This window comes from Sinohyriopsis cumingii, chromosome 5 (assembly GCF_028554795.1).
Source record: "Sinohyriopsis cumingii isolate HCF-2022 chromosome 5, ASM2855479v2, whole genome shotgun sequence".
In the NCBI taxonomy this organism is placed as follows: Eukaryota; Metazoa; Mollusca; class Bivalvia; order Unionida; family Unionidae; genus Sinohyriopsis; species Sinohyriopsis cumingii.
Genome location: NC_142965.1, coordinates 35,866,912 through 35,888,764, shown reverse-complemented (window position 1 = coordinate 35,888,764; position 21,853 = coordinate 35,866,912). Strand labels below are relative to the sequence as shown.

Here is a 21,853-nt window from a genome sequence, read left to right as displayed (position 1 = left end):
CAAATGCACAAATCTTACCATTTCCATTTTGAACTTGGGGCTTTGTTGAGTTGCTTAGACTTATAACTGGGGCCCCGAGTGGCCGAGTGGTCTAAAGCGCTCTCCATTATGGATCACTGCCATCTGACCTCTGTCTGCGGTGGTTCGAGTCCAAGATTCAGCCAATGTGGGTATGTGAGAAAGCTTGCCAGTAGCTTCTCGTGGGTCGGTGGTTCTTTCCGGGGTTTTCCCGGGTTCTTCCTCCACCATTAATACTGGCCGCCATGTATAGCCTATCGTGTGCTGAAAAATGGCGTTAAACCTCACAACAACAACAACAAACAAGACTTATAACTGGCCACAACTTCCAGATGGCTTTCTTAACTTTCGTTTAAAAATCCAACGGGAAGTTGTGCCCAATTATAGATCATTTATAGAGTTTTTAATAGAAGCCTGAGGATGTCGGTTTTCAAATGATCTCTACAGCGCTTCTGATTACTAATGCCTTTATTTCATTCTGTTGATATGTTGGCCTTCATGGGGTTAGTCGGAGTCTCCATCACGAAGGATACCAATGAGAGTGGAGGCTGGCTGAATGAGATGTGGAGCCCCTCAAAAACCGTTTGTATCAACCACTCATTTTGAGGAAATAAACTGGACCATGAGCTGTGGAACAGAAAGATCCTGGCACCCACTGGAGGGTTGCCAGGGGGTAGTATAGGAGGAAAGTCATTGTTTGGTTTTCTCTCTCCATCCACACCTGTCTGTAAGGATGAGATGATCTCCTATTGCTCACTTGGCCTCTGTAATTTTGCTGCTTCAGAGTGATGCAGAGTACAGTAGTGTTTCCCTTCATATTAGATATAATTTACTTGAGGCTCTTAAGGTGTTAGCCATGAGCTTTGGATATGCTGCCTGCAACATGCCAGGCATGATCATTCATGGCCTTCTCTGCCAAGTGGTACACTGCCTGAGGCTAGATCCAATGTAGAAGATATAGAAACCACATTCGGAACAAGTTTTGAAATGGCACTTGTCTTTCCACCTTGTAATACTGGGAGGAAGACATACTAACGGCAGTGAAATTGTTGTCAGGGTTAGAAAAATCTGTATGATAGGTGTTGCTGTGTGACATGTACCAATAGAGAGAAAAAAGGCCAGCTGGAAGTTGATATGCCAAAAAAGGGCCAAGTCATGACCTGGATCAATGATTTTTCTCTGATAAGGACTCTTTATCCTTATCAACTGACGTCTTGACTTTGTAATCTGTACTTGTAGCTAGTGTCAGGGGACATTCTGGAAGGTGTAGAATTAAAAAACATTCCTCTATGGCAGCTTTAAAACTGAATGCAGTTCTTTAAATGATAGGGTCAGAATTTTCAGTTGTTGAGGGTCCTTGTGGTATATCATACCATAAGAAAAAGACTGCCATATTGTCAGCATGCATTGTCAAGAATCTTTTGCATGCGAAAGGCTACAGTAAGTGGTTTGGGGACATCCTGGACCACTCGTACAATAAGATGATGGTCTGGCCTGGCCATCTGTGATGGCAGACATGACCTGGGTTAATATGACTGGCCAGTTTGGCTCGTTAGACTGCTGCACTTGTGCTGAAACAGTATTACACGTGTGGCTAGGTCGTTTGTTGGGCTAGAAGGTTGGATGGCCATTTGGTGTGCCCAGTCAGCCAGGTCAGCATAAGACATTGTAGCTGATGGTATAGATGAACAATTTTTGAAAGCTGAATTTTCAACATGTCTAATGTGTCCAAACATGAGTCTGTCAACAGCCAGGAATGCAAATATATTATGGTAGTAACTTTGTTGATTGGGCAGCTGGATGGGATGGTCGTCAGCTGGGTTGGCAAATAAATCACTATAACATCTGCATAATTGTAACATAAAAATAAGGGGGAAGTAAAACAAAAAGGAGGGGGAGGAGGAAATGGCCCTAGTTTAATATTTACCTAACATTTCAATATCACTCTCTCTCTTCCTGCTCCGCTCTGTTAGACACCTATTGAAATCAAAATCTTTAAAAGATGTCTCCTCTAGTTGTATAAGAATTAATCTGTTGATTGTTTCTAAGCCTACTCTGTTCCTTACTGGAGTATGAATGTATTTCTGTGTGAGAACCCCCTTTCACAGTTTGCTGTCTGAAGAGGCACATACATAGCTAGCTGAGCCAGCTGGAACAAGTTTGAAAACTGTTCTTTATGGTTGTTATGTACAGCTCACGGGTTTTGTCTTTTGGATACATCTGCTCCAAATTAAGATTTTCAGTTAACATAAGCTCTGCCAAAGTTTCACTTTCTTGAATTAGTGCTTTCCTGACTACTGTGCCAATTTATTGATCCAGAATACTGTATTAGGATTACAAGTCCATTAATGCCATATTCTACTTGTTCAGACTGAGGTATTTTGATCAAATAAATAGCTTTAGTTCTTAATTTCATTTTTAAATTTTTATTTATTAAATTTTTCTTAGCCTTTAATCCTACAATGTAAGACATCTTTCATGATATTTATGTTGCCTGGGTATGCCCATACCACATAAATATCAGGCGTGATGTCACACACTGTAGCACTATTAACCCTTATGCTGGGGATATATGGTTTTGTAGCACAAGATCCCACAGGGCTAAATTGTGATAAAATAAGAAACAAAAAATTGCACTCAGCTTTTAAATTACCTGTATTTTAATTTAGATTGTTAGCCTGCATTTTCAACACTTCATTTAAAAATACTGCTGAAATGAGGAGTTGACCTGCATGATGTTTGTTTTGTCCACCCAGGTTGTTGTTGTTGTTGTTGTTGTGGGGTTTAACGCCATTTTTCAGCACATGATAGGCTATACATGGCGGCCAATATTAATGGTGGAGGAAGAACCCGGGAAAACCCCGGAAAGAACCACCAACCCACGAGAAGCTACTGGCAAGCTTTCTCACATACCCACATTGGCTGGGTCTGAGACTCGAACCCACGCAGACAGAGGTGAGATGGCAGTGATCCGTAACGGAAAGCGCTTTAGACCACTCGGCCACTCGGGGCCCCCTCCACCCAGGCTGTACATGCAACTAGTATTTAACACCATTTTCAGTTTCAAAATCACTCACAGCTAACTCCATTAACACTTTCCAATCTCCAATAATCTGTTATACTTCCTAACTTTAAAAATAAATTGCTTTCATCACTATCTTCAGCAGGTATCTGCAGAATGAAATCATTATCTAAAGATGAATCATGATGGCACAATGTGCCAATCAACAAAAAAAATTTGTTTAGCAATCATTTATATCAAGCCGAAGAAATCAGATGTGTAAACAGTTACAAAGAATGACATCATGACAAGCGCTTGAATATTTCCACTGGCATGACTTAAGTCGCAACACACATTTTTATAAGTGAATGGCTGAATACAAATTGTAAACTGCGCAGAGTATATTTTCACATGCATGATTTTAATTTTTGAGTTCTCATGCATCATTGGTCTCCAAGTGCACAATTTCTTATGAATTTTGCCTGATTTGCATGCCCTGGTAACATCTGTGTATAAATGTAGCATCAATTTCTCCGTAAATGTTGAAATATGAAGTCATAGGCCTAGTGAGCCAAACAATTTAGTAAGATCCCGACTCAGACAGAAGGACTGGCTGGACTATTGCAGATGACTCCAGACAGTGATATAATAATGTAGGATATATCTGTAAAAAAACACAAAAAAAAAAGGCTTACAAGCCTGAAACCGTGTTCAGACATGTGGGGGACATAAGCCACTTGAGCTGCCTAAAAGAAAAAGGGTACACTGTCCCATGCCATCATAATTACTTGTAGGATTTAACTGCATTGTCATCACCCTTTCATTTGGTTTGGTTGATTTTGCTGAACCGCAGTCCATATAGTCTCAGACCATATAAACAACCTTAAAACACCTGCACCTTTTAATAGCAATGTTTTTGCAGATTATCTTAAATAAAAGCTAGAGGAGAGAGATAACAGCTATCAGCTGTCAAATTATCAATGCACATTTTTCCAAAAGGCAGCCTAAATCAAGAATAGCCTGTGATTCAAACATAAAGACAGTTTACTGATCAAATTAAAATGGACAAAATGAAATGGTAATAAAATATATACTGACAATATCATAAATATATCATAAGAATGAGACAATATGTGCGAATAGGCAAGCTGATGCATGAAAACAGTATACTGCAGTAAGCACGTTCTCATATGAACCAGTAACAAATTTGCAAAAATATCAGAAATTTCAACGAAATACATAAAACATACAATGATTGTCTCACCAAACCATCAAAAAGACTGTTGGAATGCTAATAGAAAACAAAGAAATCCAAAGATTACAAGACAACTGTTGACAGGATGCAACAAAACATACAACTGACAATAACTGGCATACAGAGTGCCATCTTGTGGGGCTAAGGGGAGGTAATCTGTAAAGTTACATATCTTTGCCTATACAAAATAAAGACAGGGAGATTTTTCAAGTCTATGGGACAGCTAGATTCTGGAGGTAGCAGAAGAAATTCCAGATGTCAATGTGATTGGGTAATGTATTTGATGGAGAAAAATATTTCAAACAACATCTAGATCTGTCACACACTGACCTCTTTTGGTACTTCAGAAACTTGGCATCTGACTCTTTAGCAAACAGGAGATAACCATGGCCCCACTGATTCACTTGATCATTTCCATGAGAACTTACCCACACTTAGACATTTTCCTGTGGTATATAGACAAACGTGACTTTGCACTATATTTTTTTATGTTTCTTATGTATCACCACACCAATCAATTCATGAACTCTGTCTATGCTAATATATATATATATATATATATATATATATATATATATATATATATATATATATATATGGGTGGGAAAAAGAACTTTTATTAGTGACCATTACAATTGGCCATTTTTCTACAAAATACAGGTATCTGCTGACTTATGCAATTTCAATTTATGTGAATTTCATATTCACATGATTGCATGAATTTTGTTAATTTAAATTTTTTAGTGAAGACTTAATAATAACAAAATTATTTGTCTAAAACAAAAAAAAGATTCATAAATGGCTAAAAGTAATGGTATAATCAACTGAATTGCATTTTTCACCATTAAAAATTAAAGGCAGTGCAAGCAAACATTTTAGCTATGCAATTGGAAGTTATGTGACCACTCCTGTGAATCACACAAGTTGAAAGTGAGTTGCATATTAAAACTTGCATATGATGTAATCTATATGTAAACTTTGTCTGCAATATTTTTTAGACTACGAAGGTTGGAATGCTGATTAGTACTATGAGAATGTTGACCTCTGCAAGACCTACCAACATTTGAACTGGACATGTAATATGTAAATGACATGCATACCTCAGTGTTATCATGGACACCTAATGTATTTCAATATGATAATACTGAAACATCTCTTCTGATTTACCATTATTTTATTGTGACGAATTTACGAGTCACACCAACTTTCCAGATTATAACTGAGTTTTGCAAATATTGCTAATCAAACTATAATTTGCATTGCAGCTTCACTTACATGACAACTGCAAAAAAAAATAATAAAACAATTCCTCCCTTTCTGTGTGCACACATATTTATATATTGCTTCCTGTATGTTTCTTATTTGTGGGTCAGTGGTTCTGGTTAATACTGGCCACCATGCATAGCCTATCGTGCGCTGAAAAATGGCGTTAAACCCAACAACAACAACAACGTTTCTTATTCAACTTCTAACAGTTGTACATCTTCACTTACTGTGACTATCACAGTCTTAGCCACAAAGTTATGGTCACATGCCTATATGCATATATATCTTGCCAAGTCTTGAACTAAAACCCCATATTTAGAGAGATGAAACTGATTACAATTATATCCATGATAATCTGTCAGTGTTTCATATACCACTTTCATCATTCTATTTAAATGTTATGGGATTCAAGCTTTGTATCCATGCTGTAGCTCTTTGAGATATTAGGAAGAATGTATGTATTTGATACAGAGAGTGTGTTGCATCCCATGTTTTATGTCATTTCTCAAGGTGAAAGCATGAACACATGTGGTGTCAAGTTAAATATGACTATCAGTCCATTTTTAAACACATCTTAAATTGGGAAAATTGATGTTAACACATTTACTTGTCCTGCACACAACATTCTGACCACTGGAAGGATTTCATAAAATTCTGCCCATGTACAAGCCATGACTCAATGGCATGTCACATGTAGGCCTTCCCGCCACTAAGTTAAATTCACAGCAGGGCATGGCACATTTTTAAAAATTTTTTTACATTTTTTGGAAGATAATGTTTAAACTACTTAAGACATTTTAAAGACACTTGAACCAATTATATACCATAACAGATACCATAGTCGTGACTTCAGTCTCAAGGTTAAGGTAAGAGTGATCTCTGTCCAAGTACAGATATAAAATATGAACTACTGAAGGTATTTTCACACAACTTTTGCGTGCTATATATACAGTGGTCCCCCTCTTGAACGGCCCCCCTGACCAGAGGCCACCTGCTCCTTACAGCCAGAATCCGTTGGCACCGACGACTTTGTGTTCAAAAGTACCCTCGTGAAAGGCCACCTGGCTAACGCGACCAGCATATTAGTGCAATAATATAAAATTTACCCATTAAAAGCGGCCACATTTTATTTGAATATGTATCCAGAACCAGTATTTTATTCATAACGTATGTTAAGTAATCCGATTTCTGTTTCCCAATGTCAGCTTTTTGTTACTGAAAGAAGTGTTGAGTAAAGTACATGTACCACTAAGGTTAATATTATATCATTTACGCCTCACAAGAAGCCAAATTTATTCCATAAAAACCGAGAAAGACTCAAATTTTAATCCATACAAACGGCTAAGTACATGTAATCCAATTAGCCTTACCGCTGTGTTGTTAAGATTACAATTATTGAACAGTAGTAACAGCTGAGAAGTGACAGTATCGATGTACAATACCCAATTCAGCAGGAAAATGGTTTGATAGCCTTTACGACTTCCCTTAGTAAGATGTTAAGCTTGTTCACTTTGATAATTAGTGGCTATTATTACTGACAATAATTGTCAAAATTACGAATCCTAACGGCCGCGAGGTCAAATCTGCGTGATGTTAATGGTACATATCGAAGCCGTTTTGGCCTCTCTCACTTAGTGTAAAGAAATGCATAAAAACAATAGGGTACCAGACTGCGACTAACGAATCACATGACAAGATCACTTCCTTTAAAAACACACAGCAATTTCTTTAGATGCATACAAAATTGTTTTATCTGTATTGTAGTTGGCAACATGAATAACTTACTGCAAAAAGATCAACATGTCATCAAGGAAAAGAAAAAATTCTCAGTTTAGAAGAGAAAGTGAAATTAATTCAAATGACTGAAAGGGAGGGAGGGGTCGAGGATCCTTGCAGAAAACTGATGTCGGAAAGACTCAGATGAACAATATAGTGAAAGATAATGAAACAATTCTGCAGAAGTGGGAAGGTGAAATGGACAGAGAAAGGAAGATTGTTTGAGCCAGGAGACGTTTGTATCCTGATTTGAATGACAAGAAAAAGCAACAATTTTGTCAGTTGAATTGGGATATGACGATTTTACCACAAGTAACGGATGGTTGCACAGATTTCAAGTGCGACACAATATTAAGTGTTCTGTCCTTAGTAGAGAATCAGCTGATGTTAATAATGAAGTTGTCGAAGATTGGAACAAAAGACTAAACAATATATGCAAGGAATATGACAGCAAGGATATTTTTAATTGTGACGAGACTGGTTTGTGTTTTAGACTGTTACCAACAAAGTGACAGATGATGTGATTATATAATTATGAAGACAGTTTTAAAACTATGTCAATGGTTATTCATAGCATTCTTCTGAAAATGAAGACAGTTTGTTTTACATTTATTTCACAACATGCATGTGATTTTTTAATGAAAATATTAAATGTTTTAGAATTAAATGTATTTGTGACTCTCTTCATATGTATTTACTATTCGCTTTTGTCATCCCCCTCTAGAAAGGCCACCCTCATTATAAGGCCACTTCCCTGCTGCATTAGGGGTGGCCTTATAAGAGGGGGACTACTGTATGTGTCTGGACTTAGTAGTATCTCATGTATTCATTGCCATACCATCAGCCTCCAATGATACGGTCAAAAACTTAAAATCACTGCCTGTTTCCTTATCTAGGCTGTTAATTTTTAACCACTCAATACTTTTTATGAAATTTTATTTAGCTTGACATCTTTTCATGCAGCTAGCCGCTTTGTAGCTGTAAGATCAATGTAGTTGGCAACAAAGAGGACACGAGCTTGGCATATAATGTGTCTTGTGGTTCTCTTGTTATCTGAAGACTGGAGGCTGCATCACATATCACAGTTTTGGTGCCATCTTCAAAATTAAAATTGTAGAAACTAGAAACTACTAAGGGACCAAGCACTTATTTATGTAGAGCATTAGGAGTGCACCATGGATTTTCTTTCCAACCAGAATTTTTTCTATTATCTCAAGATATTTAATTTTTTAACTAATGTAATGGACATAATAAGTATTTTCTGTCCACAACTCAAAGTGAGAATTTTTTCAAGATGACTGGAAATTGTTAATTTTGGGGGTTAAATATTCCAGCCTCCTTCTGAAAATTAAATGGCAGCCCACAGAATTTAATACAATGAAGATAAAAATCTTATATTTTTTTAAGTATTACTTTTATTTCAATATTATACTAGTAAGCCATACATCATTCTTTTAAAAGTAAATTTAATAAACCCCAACAAAATTCACTCCATTTCTTGAAAAGTAGTCAAGAGTTGCGACCTGTTTAAAATATATCCCTTTATACTTTCATAAAAGTAAGCTGGTGGTATATGGGATTTACTTTGTCCATCTATATTTGTGTGGGTTCATCTGTCTTCCATGTCTATGCTGAAATTTCTTTACAGCTCCATTTCACAATGGCTGAAATTCGGATTAGTATTTCATGCAATGTAGATAAACAGATGCAGGAATCATCCTTTTATTATTTTGTTTTATCAGATGAAAAAGAGAGACGTGAAGACATAAATTTTCAATCAGTAGCATTTTGAGATGACACACACAATCCCATTACACAAGAAAGTATTATCAAATAAATTAACACGAATGCATGAAGATTCCCTCACACCTTCTGCACCATTTTGATTTGTCCCATGACCATATTATAAAATTACATAATACTTATCCGGATGTGGGAGGTCATGGGTTTGATCCCCGACCGAGTTATACCGAAGACATACAAAAAAGGTACTAAAAGCTGCCTCGCTTGGCGTTCAGCATTAAGAGGTTAGTGTTAGGACTGGTCGGCCAGGTGTCAGGACAATGTGACTGGGTGGGACATCATGCTACATATCTACGGCATGATGCCCCAGTGCTACACATCACTATAAACCGCCACACTGCAGACATCGCAGCGATATGACTGATTTTTTTTTTAAAGCTACATTAAAAATCCAAATCACACACACACACAATAATTATCACATGGTGCTGATTAAATGATAAATTAACCTCAAGATAAAAAACTGAAAAAAGAAAACAACTTTGAAAATCAAACTCTTCCAAAATGATGCAAACATGTAAAGGGAAAGTCTGATCAAACATAAAATACTGAACTATAATCTTGACCGTCAAGACAGGAGTAGCCCCCACTTTGGTAACACAATTTCTAATAATGATGTATAATCATACCAAATGTATTCCGAGTGGCCGAGTGGTCTAAAGTGTTCACCGTTACGGATCACTGCCATCTCACCTCTGTCTGCGTGGGTTCGAGTCTCTGATTCAGCCAATGTAGGTATGTGAGAAAGCATGCCAGTAGCTTCTTGTGGGTCGGTGGTTCTTTCCGGGGTTTTCCCGGGTTCTTCCTCCACCATTAATACTGGCCGCCATGTATAGCCTATCATGTGCTGAAAAATGGCGTTAAACCTCACAACAACAACAACAACCAAATGTATTCTTCAATCTCAAATGGCTTTAAAGTTACAAAATAGGGAATATGTCATGAAAATGTAAAATATCACCCCATGACCATGAACATAGGACACCCAATGTAGTATGTGACACACCATAGTGATGATGTACAAGTGTATCAAATTTCATCCCTTAATCTCAGTTTTAAAGTTACTGAGCAGAAAGGGAAACATAAAGGAAAATGTTAAATATCAAGTAAATACTTGTCCCTGAAAATAAGACCTCCAATATGGAATGCAACACACATTCTTCTGCTGATGTACAAGCATACCTTGTTTCATCGCTCAATCTCAAATGGTTATAAGATCAAAACTGAAAGAAGTGTGCAACATAAAACAAAACATTTGAACAGTGAACTTGGCCTTTAAGACAAATCCCCAAATATATTATGTGACATGCCTTTTTAGTGATGATATACAAATATACCAAATTTCATTCCTTAATCACAAATGGCTTTCAAGTAACAGAGTGGAAGGACTAGTCGAAAGACGGCTCATGTGGGCAGGAGATCACTCACCTATCAGACATCTGTCTAAAATATCTCAGGACATAAGATGAAGATGTGCACTTGATGCAGGGCCATACCAAAGCTCTACTTGTCCCTACAACATAGTTAACTAACAAAAGTGGATAATGGGAAAAGATATGCAATGAAAAGTCCACTAGGGCATCCCTTTTCTGATACAACATATAAATAAACACATTAATTTTTCTACAATAAATTCTGGAAACTACATAGAAATTTTCAGAAAAAACCCTGTACTTACCACCCAAGAAACAGAATAGGTGTAACTAAACTTGATGTTCTCCTTCAGAGGCCCACCTGATATCCCCAAAGGTTTGGTTTCACCACATGCTTTATCTGCTGGTTGGCCTTTATTGTCAATACTGAAAGTTCAATTAAAGTACATAAATAAACCAGCTGTTATGGAATGGATTGTCTCCCATATGAATTATATTACAAAGGTTAACAATTGACTGATCATAATGATGGCATCGACACTGTTATAATTCAGATATAAATTCTTAAAAAGTCATATATCTTCTACATCACTTGTACCTGCACTTTATTCAACTAAAACTTTTGCAAAACACCATAAATAATTTAAATATCCAGATATTAAGTTAAAATTCCTTTTCTTTCTGTTCGGATAATTTACGTGCTAATGAAAATCATTATTTTCCCTAAAATCTTGTCCAGGTAATTAACATCTCTCTTACTACAACTGTGCACTGATGCGCCTGGGAAGTTCAATTGTTGTTGTTCTAGGGTTTAACGCCACTTTTCAGCACAAGATAGGCTATACATGGCGGCCAGTAAAACTGGTGGAGGAAGAACCCTAGAAAACCCAGGGAAGAACCACCGACCCATGAGAAGCTACAGGCAGGCTTTCCCACGTACCCACACTAGCTGAGCCTTGGACTCTAACCCACGCAGACAGAGGTGAGATGGCAGTGATCCGGAATGATGAGTGCTTTAGACCACTTGGCCAGTCGGGGCCCCACCTGGCAAGTTCAATGCATCTTTGAAGTGGGGCAGGTAAACTAGGTTGCAATATGTCCCAGTTTCATAATAAAGAACAGTTGCATGATAATAGTTCAGTGTTCTTTACAATTAACTAATTCTGGTTGCAGTAGTGGTATATGCTTTCTTTTAGTTTTGCAAAACTAACTCAGTCTATTCATGTATATATACATATATATACTACCAATGGTAATACATGTAAATGTGTACAGAATATACCTAGTAACTGTCCCTACATGTAAATAATGCAATGACTTTAATTTCCATAAATGCAGAGCAAATTCAAATGGCAGAGATAATGTTGTTTATTCTGTTTGAATGGACATAAAGTTTCCATAAAATTAATTAATTAAAGTCTAACAAGACTCAATCATCAATTAAGGTTCATTCTTTTCAGACAGAAGAGTGTCAGTCCCATTGAGAAGCCTTGTATACCTTTATATTTTAATTTATGTACATTTACAGAATACACAATGACAATTCAGTATTTATAACTTCTATGTACTGGAGTTGAACAGCACCACATTGATGAATGTATGGTAAGAAATTAAAAGTTCCAAAAATGTAAAAATGAAGAATTGCACAAATAAATGAAAACAGTAAGAGATAAAACACAACAGGTCAGGATGTTACAATTCTGTAAAATGTACATAAAATATTTAAAAAAGGTACACAACGGTCCCTAAATGGGACTGATGCTCTACTGTCTGAGAAGAATTTCCAGGAATTCAACATAAGACCCTTTCTTCTTTTTAACTGCTGAGTGCTGAAACCATTTCATATATTTATGAACTATTAGCTTTTCCAATCAGCAACTATGGCAGCCATATTGAATTTAAGATTGGTACCATTTTAATCTGAGACAAACTGGACACCATTAAAAGACTTTTAGTGAAAACCCAATGTTGATATCACCATCCATTCAGAAGAATTAGACAAAAGATTTTTAATATGTTCATTATGGCAGCCACATTTGAGGTCAAATCGGGCACTATTTTTATTTAGGACAAACTAGTTATCATAATTAGTCTTCTGGTGAAAGCCCCATGTCAATATGATTTTCCATCTGGGAGTAGCACTAACAAGTTTTCAAGATAACTGCCATGGTGGCCACACTGGATGTAATATAAGCACCATTTTCATTTAGTACCAACAAGACATTATATAATGTCATTAACTTTGCATTCAGGGAGAGTAGCAATAACAAGATTTACAGGATGGCTGCCATGGTGGCCATACTAGATGTAAGCACAATTTTCATTCAGCACCAACTTGACATCATTAAAAAATCCTTTAGTAAAAATCCCATTTTGATATAATCATCTATTCTGGAGATTCAGCAATAAGATTTTCGTGATGGCCAATGCGGCTGCCATACTGGATGTCTAAGTGGATTGGTTTCATTTATACCATCTTTAGATGTCTTCAACTGAAAATCCCATATCAGTATGACTTTCCACTTAGGAGAAGTGACAAGAATATATGGCTACAATGGCAGCCACATTAAATATCAGATCAGCACAAATTTTCATTTAGGTCCACCAAGACAGCACTTACTTAAATGACTGTCTATTCAGAAAGAGCATAGAACTATATTCATAAAGGGCTGACTAGACATGCATACCCCCTGCTGATATGACTTTTTGTGCAGAAGTGCAGCAACAGCAAGATTTTCTAGATGTCTGCAGTGAGGTACATATGTTACATCAGATCAACACCATTTTCATTTAGGACCAGCTATACAAAGGAAACCATTAAATAAAACCCCAAAGCTGACTGGACCAGCTAATCAGGTGGATTGAAAATACTAAGATTTTCAAGATGGCTGCTGTGGTGTCCATATTGAATGTCTGAACAGTACCATTTTCACTGAGGATCAACTAAACCTTATAATGAACGTGTGTAAAATTTTTTGGCAATCCTCCAAGTAGTTGAGGAGGAGTAAAGATAACAAACTTGTGCTAATGAACCATCAGACAACAGGCCATTCTGTAGGCTGTTCAAATCTGTGACCAGTGGATCTTCAAACAGAAAAGACACGAAAATATATGCTTGGGTCAAAATCTGTTATATAATAACATACACTCAAAAAAGTTCACAACTCTGTATGGAGGTACATATATCATCATGAATTTCCTGATCAAGTCTGCATCAAGAAATGTCATCTAATAGGAGTGGAAGTCAGTACACTTGACAAGAATGTCAAATTAAACTTCACTTTCTGAGCAATACATTTCTTTTTCCTTGGTGGTGAAGCCATTTTCAAGATCTTATATGCGATACAGAATGGTAATTCAAATCCATTTTGGTGACGCATGCGCGAGCAAAATTCCAGTTATGCCCCAGTTTCTCTCAAAAGAATTTGTAAAACTACTCTTATACATATAGATTAAAACAGGCTAAAATGCTTGCTACCAGGCCAACTGTACCAATCAGCTGTATTTTTACTAATATCGCAAACAGCAGTACCAGACCGTTTCGGCAACTGCCAATATCACGACTAGCGCTTAACAGGAAATCAGTTATTTTATTAAAGATTTAAAATAATTGAGAACTGGAGAATTCGTGAATTTTTTACTTGCGGCATTAAACCGTGAATCACTGAAAAAGTCGTGAAATTCATGCCAAAATCATGAGGGTTGGCAGTTATGAATTTACATCCCTAACACAGGAGTCCATCTTGGTCATGCCCAGATGTGTGGGTGTGGAGCAACTGAAAGAAGCTGGGATTTTTGCTAAAAATGCTGGGAGTGGAGCAACTGAAGAAGCTGGGGGGGTGGTGGTGGGGGTGGCTAAGAAACCTGGTTGGCAAAGGAGAGAAACATACTCATAATTCCCAGTGAACCTGATACAGCCATATTCTATGGATGGGGCATGAAGTCTGCTTTTTTGTCTCGCTGACTAAGGTGAGGAAGATGGTATGGTTCTCAATGGAAGCTTCAACCAAAGATTCATAGCCAGGGGATCATTTAGAGACCACAAGACACAACAGAGATTCCATTTTGGTATTCAAGAGCAAGGCACTAGTTTCTAAAATTCAAAATACCTGATCAGGTCTGCTAAGTGAGAATCTGTTCCGATGGCAGGGCCTTCACAAAATTTGAGATATTGGGAAGGGTTGCTTTGGTATAACATGAATGAGCTTGGAAGTAGGGCATAACCTCATGATGTGTCAGCGTGGTACATGGCATTAATGATATTGCATAATGTCTGACTTTAACAAATTTAAAACACCTGAATGGTGAAAACTGTTCTTTTTCTTGAACATAACATGCAAAACATCATATTCAATATTTTTCATTGTACCTCTGGCACATGAGCTGGCAGAACCATGTGCTCAAACTTGCTTCCTTCCTTGGATGAAAATTTGCATGCCAATAATCTTTCATTCTCCTATTCACAATGGTTAATGCTTGTCCTCTGATTTTATTAATTATTAGGAATGAAATCAGAAAAGATTTACCCAAACAAACTTGGATAATTAACTGTTGTACTATTAACAACCAATCAGCAAAACTTCGATGAATTTTTTTCTTGCTTAAATGTCATCAGTGAAAATTAGTGCTTGCTGTCAACTTTTACTATGGTGGCTAGGTAATAAACTCTGTCAAGAAAAAGAGGATGTTGGTTCTACCTTAACAGATTAGTGCACTTTTTTTCAATAAAGGCTTTCATTGTTACATCACAGCATGCAACATTCAATCCAGTTTGTACTGGATCACTCCTTTAGATTGACCCCATCCAAAACAGTCTACATTAACACTGATTTTGCCATAATTATTTCCTGTTGGGTGTAAATAATTACCTTCCAAGGAAGTACAAGACTCCAAATAAAGTTGCCATTTAAAGGTATGTATAATCAAATTCTAAAACATGCTTCTACTGAAGTAGCTGGTACTGATTGCCTGCATGACTTGCACTATAGAAGTTTACACCTTAGTCTGCTTTGAAGCATGATCTACTGACTGGGGAGCCATAATGGTCTTCCATGGATCCCAAGTACATTTTACTGGAAAGCTCTCAGAAACAAGGCCCTAAGTGTTGTTCTTGACTAAGTGTCCTTTTTATGCAGGTGTCTACTGAGAAATGTTTTGTTGTGACAAATGCCTACACATACCTTCTAGGATTGACCTTGATGGAGATAATTCTGCCGCCTTCATCACCAAATGATTGACCCCAGTCTTCTTTTGCTCCACTGTGATAGCCAACTATGATATCCACATGATTAAATAAGTAGTAAGTGTCTGGCTGGCTGAAGTCAACCTAAAAACAAAATATTAATGTAACTCCAAATTCATCATGCCACTTACAGACAAGAGACTAGCATTAACCTATTAGGACTACTGGTGCAAGTCTATTCGGGGATATCTGCTTGCAAGGATCTGATTATTTTCTCAACTGTCATCTCAAAAACAATGCTCACCTGAGTATTTCATCAATCATCCTGTCATTCACACACATGCAATGAAACTGCAGAGAGGACAGAAAAGTTTGGAGGACATGGTCTGTTAATGATTTCCAAAGAACATACACATTCTTGGCAAAAAAAACATCAAATCATTTACACCAAAAGCACTGTAACCTGAGTCTCTCCCTGCAACTAGGGAACTAGGCCCTCAGTCATAACTAAGAAACAACTCACTGCCAACACCCTTGAAGTATATACTCGACATAAAATTTACTTCATACAATCTCAGGGAGTTGCTTATCAAGGACTTTTCAAAGAGGCTTCAGAGACTCCCATAAATTGTACAAGAATATGTTTATCACTGCATATGTAGTAAAACCTGTCATGAACAACCTCTGCTATGAGTGACCACCTGTCATTTCCAACCATAATCGTAATGCACTGCTCATATGTACAAGTAGGACCCAGTATCCAGCTCTATGAATGATTGTATCATGAAAACAGAGACAGATACCACTAACCTTTAAGTAATCATCTGTAACAACAACCACTTGAATAGTAAAGATTGTTCTAAGAAAAAACAAACAAACAGAACAACAACAAAAATGGGAGTCTGGCTACTGGTTTGCATATAGTGACAGATGGTATAGTCCATAAACCAGGCTAATGTACATGTCTGTTGAAGGTAATCTGTATTGCCTGGGTGTGAATAAGTTCTTTGTCTATTAAACCACCAAGAGAGAATCATTTGCGGGATTCAATTGATTGTGTTAAAGGTCAGAGGCCACCTATACTGTACAAACGTGTGGTATTATTATAGTTATAAACAAAACGAATTGGTTATGTATGCACACCATAAAAATGTTGAATTAGACTTAAAACTCTGCTTTATAAAATGAAAAAATTATTCGGCAATCTCCATAAACAATCGGTAGTTTCCACGTGCCAAAACCGGATATGACGTACATTTATCCCTTCTATCCAACCTAGCTATTCAAGTGCTTAATTTCCCCATGTAAATGTCTATGTGATATAATATACAATTGTGCTTTTTGTACAGCAAATATGGTACACTGTGTTGCATACAGATGTAACCAAAAGAGTGATGATGGGGAAAAAGCATTCTTTCTTTTTCCGAAAAACCATGTTTACCAGAAAAAAGTGTATTTAATCTGTGGGATCGAATAGGGGAGGGATGGGAAAGTTGTATCATTTGTGCCGGATTATAGTGAATTTGGCCCAAAGACAATTCAGCCCAACTCGAAATACAATTCAGCCAAACTTAACAATAGTTTGTATGTTCTTTTTCTTCAACAAAAAAGTAGATGTTATGTAAGATAGGTTATAAGGAGAAAAAAAACTAAATTTAAACAAACTATTTTGATATTCTTTGAAAGAAAATAATCATACTTCGTAACGTACATATATATGAGATAAAACACAAACTGACATATCTTGCTTGTTCTAATTAAAATATTTATATACATTTTTTATGCTAACAAATATATGCATCTGCACAACGACATTCTCAATTTAAGTCTTCCGGTCAAATTATCAATAATCATTTACAAAACAAAAATACATAACAGATAATATTCTACGTAATACGTTTTCATTTTGCTAAGGGTAGTGTACATGAGATATTATAACAAATATACTTAATTTCTGGCTTCACGTTGTAACACAGCTGCATAAAATGCATACTAGATTACACATGAGAGAGAGAGAGAGAGAATAATGTTGAGCATTTTGTCAGTATTTAGTTGCTGCAATATGAAGCTCTTACCAGTTAATTTTACTGTTTGTTTTATTTTTCAAGTTGTCTTAGTGTTTGCGCAAGTAAATTGAAAGCTTTTCATTACTGGTCAATATCGTCAATCATATTTGCTCCATTATTCCGTACAAATTAGAAAGGAAATAATTTTATGTTTAATTTGTGCCCCCATCCAACACACACACACACACTCACGGTACAAAATAAATTGATAAACATAAACTTGTTTGAAAATAAAATGAAAGAAATTAACCTTGCATTGTTATCATATATTCCTTCTTTTTCATCATGCGAAAACTTTTTAAAAAATATATCCACGAACTCCGTTTATGTAGCGATTGCCGGCTTGCATATGCATCCTTAGTGTAGTGAGTATGGCTTATTTCAAATAACAAAATCGCAAATGAGACGAAAGTATCACCCGATTGCTTGAAGACACCTGCCATTTACGCATTATAAGTTACTTATTGCAAACTGACCCAGATTGTGTTGTATCCAGGTTAACTATAAGTCGGTATCTCGCAAATAAAAAAAATCATTATTTTAAAATACATTCAATGTGATGTTGTTGTTGTTGTTGTAGGGTTTAATGCCATTTTTCAGCACACGATAGGCTATACATGGCGACCAGTATTAATGGTGGAGGAAGAACCTGGGAAATCCCTGGAAAAAAACCACCGACCCTCGAGAAGCTACTGGCAAGTTTTCTCACATATCCACATTGGCCGAATCCGAGACTCGAACCCATGCAGACAGAGGCGAGATGGCAGTGATCCGTAACGGACAGCGCTTTAGACCACTCGGGGCCCCACATTCAATGTGAGTGCAAATGATAATCTTTTTGCTAGCATGGGTTACAAAAGTATTATTAAAGCAAGTTATTATTGTGTATAATATTTGCCCTGCAAACATCAATTATGATTTCATATGGCAAACAAATAGAAGCCCGGGTGATAAACACAACTGGCATGGAGCAATAAACACATTGTTTAAACTTACAGACAGGATATCAAATACATTGGTTATTTTATTACAATGCAAAACAACCCGGAAAATTGACTTTGATATCTTTTTAGTGTGCCGACTTTTTTTTCTGAAGTCGGCCGACAAAAGGAAGTCAAGTTTGGTTCCTTTGGATTCTTTCAGTGTGCTGATTTCTTTCATCTTTTTTTAATTATAAAGTCTGCCGACACAAGGAAGCCAGCATTGATTCTTTTTACCTGTATTAACAGGAATTTTCAAAATAAATTGAAACAATGGAACAGTTCTGAAAGTGACACAATCTAGTGCGTCATGCACGCATACCGATGTAAGGCTTAACAGTAAATTAGTTTTCATTAGTTTCATCTAAAATATTCCCTATCCATAGTTTATGGTGTTTTATTTTTCGACAACAAGAAGCATGTACTTCGTCTTGTAGGGATAAATGTACGCCATTTCCGGTTGTGTCCTCTGTAGGTGGGAAATCGTAACTAAGGGGAAGTAACAGCATTGTATACTTCTATTTCAAGTAATTAAATTATTATTTCTTCTTTACACTTGATAATTTTTGTTTGTTTTTTGTGTGCAAGTATAACTATTTTTAATCATGTAATGAAAATCTGATATAAATAGGAAACTGTTGGAGTATGGCCAGTGACCTTTAAAGAAATGTGATGTTTGTTGTTTTTTTCCCCTGATGTTACAGTGATTACATCCCAATCGCCAACCTTTGTTGTTTTTTTCCCTTGATGTTACAGTGATTACATCCCAATCACCAACCTTTCATCTAATTCAAGTTGATGCGACCGGGTTACACGCTATCTGTAAAGAGTTAATCCCTGTATGTCTTCTTTGAATCAAGCCGCTGACTTTTGTCTCTGTGCAAATGATTCTTTCTTTTTACTTCATTAATTGTTAGATATGCAATGCACAGTGACATTATAGATTTTTTTATATTTTCCCAAAAGCCAAGTCAAAACCGTCTTAAAAGTCAGTATTATATCTGAGCACTAATAATGTTTACAGCTAGTGCCTTAATAACAATGGATACCTACAACAAAAAGACAAATTTTAATGCTGGAGAAAATAATTATTGGAACTGATATACCACTCGCAAAATAGCAGTTCAATTGTTGGTAAAACAAACTGAGGGTTTAATAAACAAAAAGGAATATATCAGAAATGATCTCATATGCTAATACATGTACATGTGACCTTCAAAGGTAAATGTGCTTACATGTTTTAACACATTAACCCCTGGAGGTTTTTGTCATTTTCGCCTGAAATTCGAGTAGGGAACACATTTTTGAAAGCTATTTCTGAATACATCCTAACACATCAACTTCAGGTGATTTTCAAATAACCTAATGCCTAGTTGTGTTAGAAACATCGTTTTCCATTGGCTATTTGGCACACGCATGAGCAGAAGGGTAAAAGTTGATTTTTTTTTTTTCCTTCTTTTTTTGTGCTTAACGAACCCATTATTTTCGTATCAAGACTACTCTTTATTCCAAATGCCCATCTTATCCTACTTTTTGCAGAGATTCATCTGTCTGTTTGCGTTCATACCGGTCTGCCTTAGATCTGAGACCAAAATATCTAAAATCCAGTCACAAAATTGGATTCTGACCACGGGTGAATTTTGGGTGGAAAAAAATCTGGTCTAAAAAATGAGTTTTTTTCCCCCTGTATTCTGTAGTGCACCTAGAACTTCCAGATTATTTGTTATCATTGTACAGCTACATCTGTCTACCTTTCTATAATACCAACCACTTTATATATCATACATGACCCTGATGCTACAGAGCTCGGTGGTAGGCTACTACCTCCTGCCATGTAAACTTGTCGGCAGGGGTTAATGTGTTAATGAGAGAAGTATATCTTTATTGCTATATAATTTTGTTTTCAGATGAATGCATACAGTATCTTAGCAAGTACTATTAATAAAGAATAGAATATATGTGCAGTGATTGTGGTTATTTTTCTTTAAATTATTCTGATTGATTATTTTTTCAGTGTACCAGCACTGTTAGGCTATTTAGCACCCAAAAAAAAAAGGGTTATATGCATGATCATTTAAAAATGTTGAAAGGTTTTATATCGACCAGCAATATCAAAACCAAACAGTTGAAAGTAAAATGGTAAGATGGTTAAGGGTAACATATAAAGCTTTCCGATCAACAGGGAATGTAAATGGTATATGTTAATAAAGACAGATGAAATGTTAAAAATACAGGATGATGTAAACATTACATAAAAACGTTCATGGTGATGTCATAAAAGTTATAGCTTAGAGTAAATGTTTACTTCTTTCAGGAATTCTATAATACAAGTGATGTTTATTGTATCAAAAAGTTCCTTTATGTCATGCACATTGTAATATTGGTCACGCATCGGTTGGAGGTCGAAACACTCTATCATAATGTGCTTAACAGTGAATGGTTCATTGCAAGAAACACACTCTGGTTGGTATTTGCCTTTTAGTATGTGGGAGTGGTTTATATATGTATGACCAATTTGAATTCTTGCAATGACTACCTCCTCCATAAGGATGGTTCTGTAGGAAGAAGTCCATTCTCCTAGGGCTGGCTTGATGACGTGAAGTTTATTATTCACTACATCATTCCATGATGGCTGCCACTTCTGGCATAAAGATTCTTTGATATACTAGGCTTAAAATCAGTATATGGTATTTTAAAATCGGATGGTTCTTGGGATAGGGTCATTTTAGCAGCATGATCTGCTTTTTCATTACCTTTAATACCAATATGGCTGGGTAACCAGCAGTATACTATATTGTACTGATAGTGAGTCAGAGAAAATGATGCAGTTTAAAATATGTTTGTATTCGATATATTGCAAAGCAAGGTCTATTGCTCTGATTTCAGCTGAAAAAATTGATGTACCATTCAGAAAGCAAACTTGTGTGTTTTCAACAGCCTTTTCCTCAGCCTTTGATCTGTCAGTATAAATTCTTGTATAGTTTTTAAATTCGGTGAGGTTGTTTAAGTAGCCAGGGAGGTGTTTCAGAGACAAACATTTTCTGAATTTTAGAAAGATCAATTTTTGTACTGTCATGGCTGGATGATATTCTAATACCAAAGGAAGGTATGGCATTCAGTTTATTTTCGTATA

General features: G+C 36.3%; 1 protein-coding gene across 1 annotated transcript in view; it reads right to left on the bottom strand.

Annotated features, from left to right (window-relative positions):
* The window catches only part of LOC149798937 (transmembrane 9 superfamily member 2-like), a 117,942-nt gene that overhangs the window by 63,736 nt on the left and 32,353 nt on the right, over nt 1-21,853 (bottom strand). Inside the window, exons 6-7 of the mRNA XM_089957852.1 lie at nt 15,673-15,818; nt 10,798-10,918 (exon numbers count right to left, since the gene is read on the bottom strand). Coding sequence (XP_089813978.1) covers nt 10,798-10,918; nt 15,673-15,818 — 267 coding nt within the window. The remainder of the gene's footprint in view (nt 1-10,797; nt 10,919-15,672; nt 15,819-21,853) is intronic.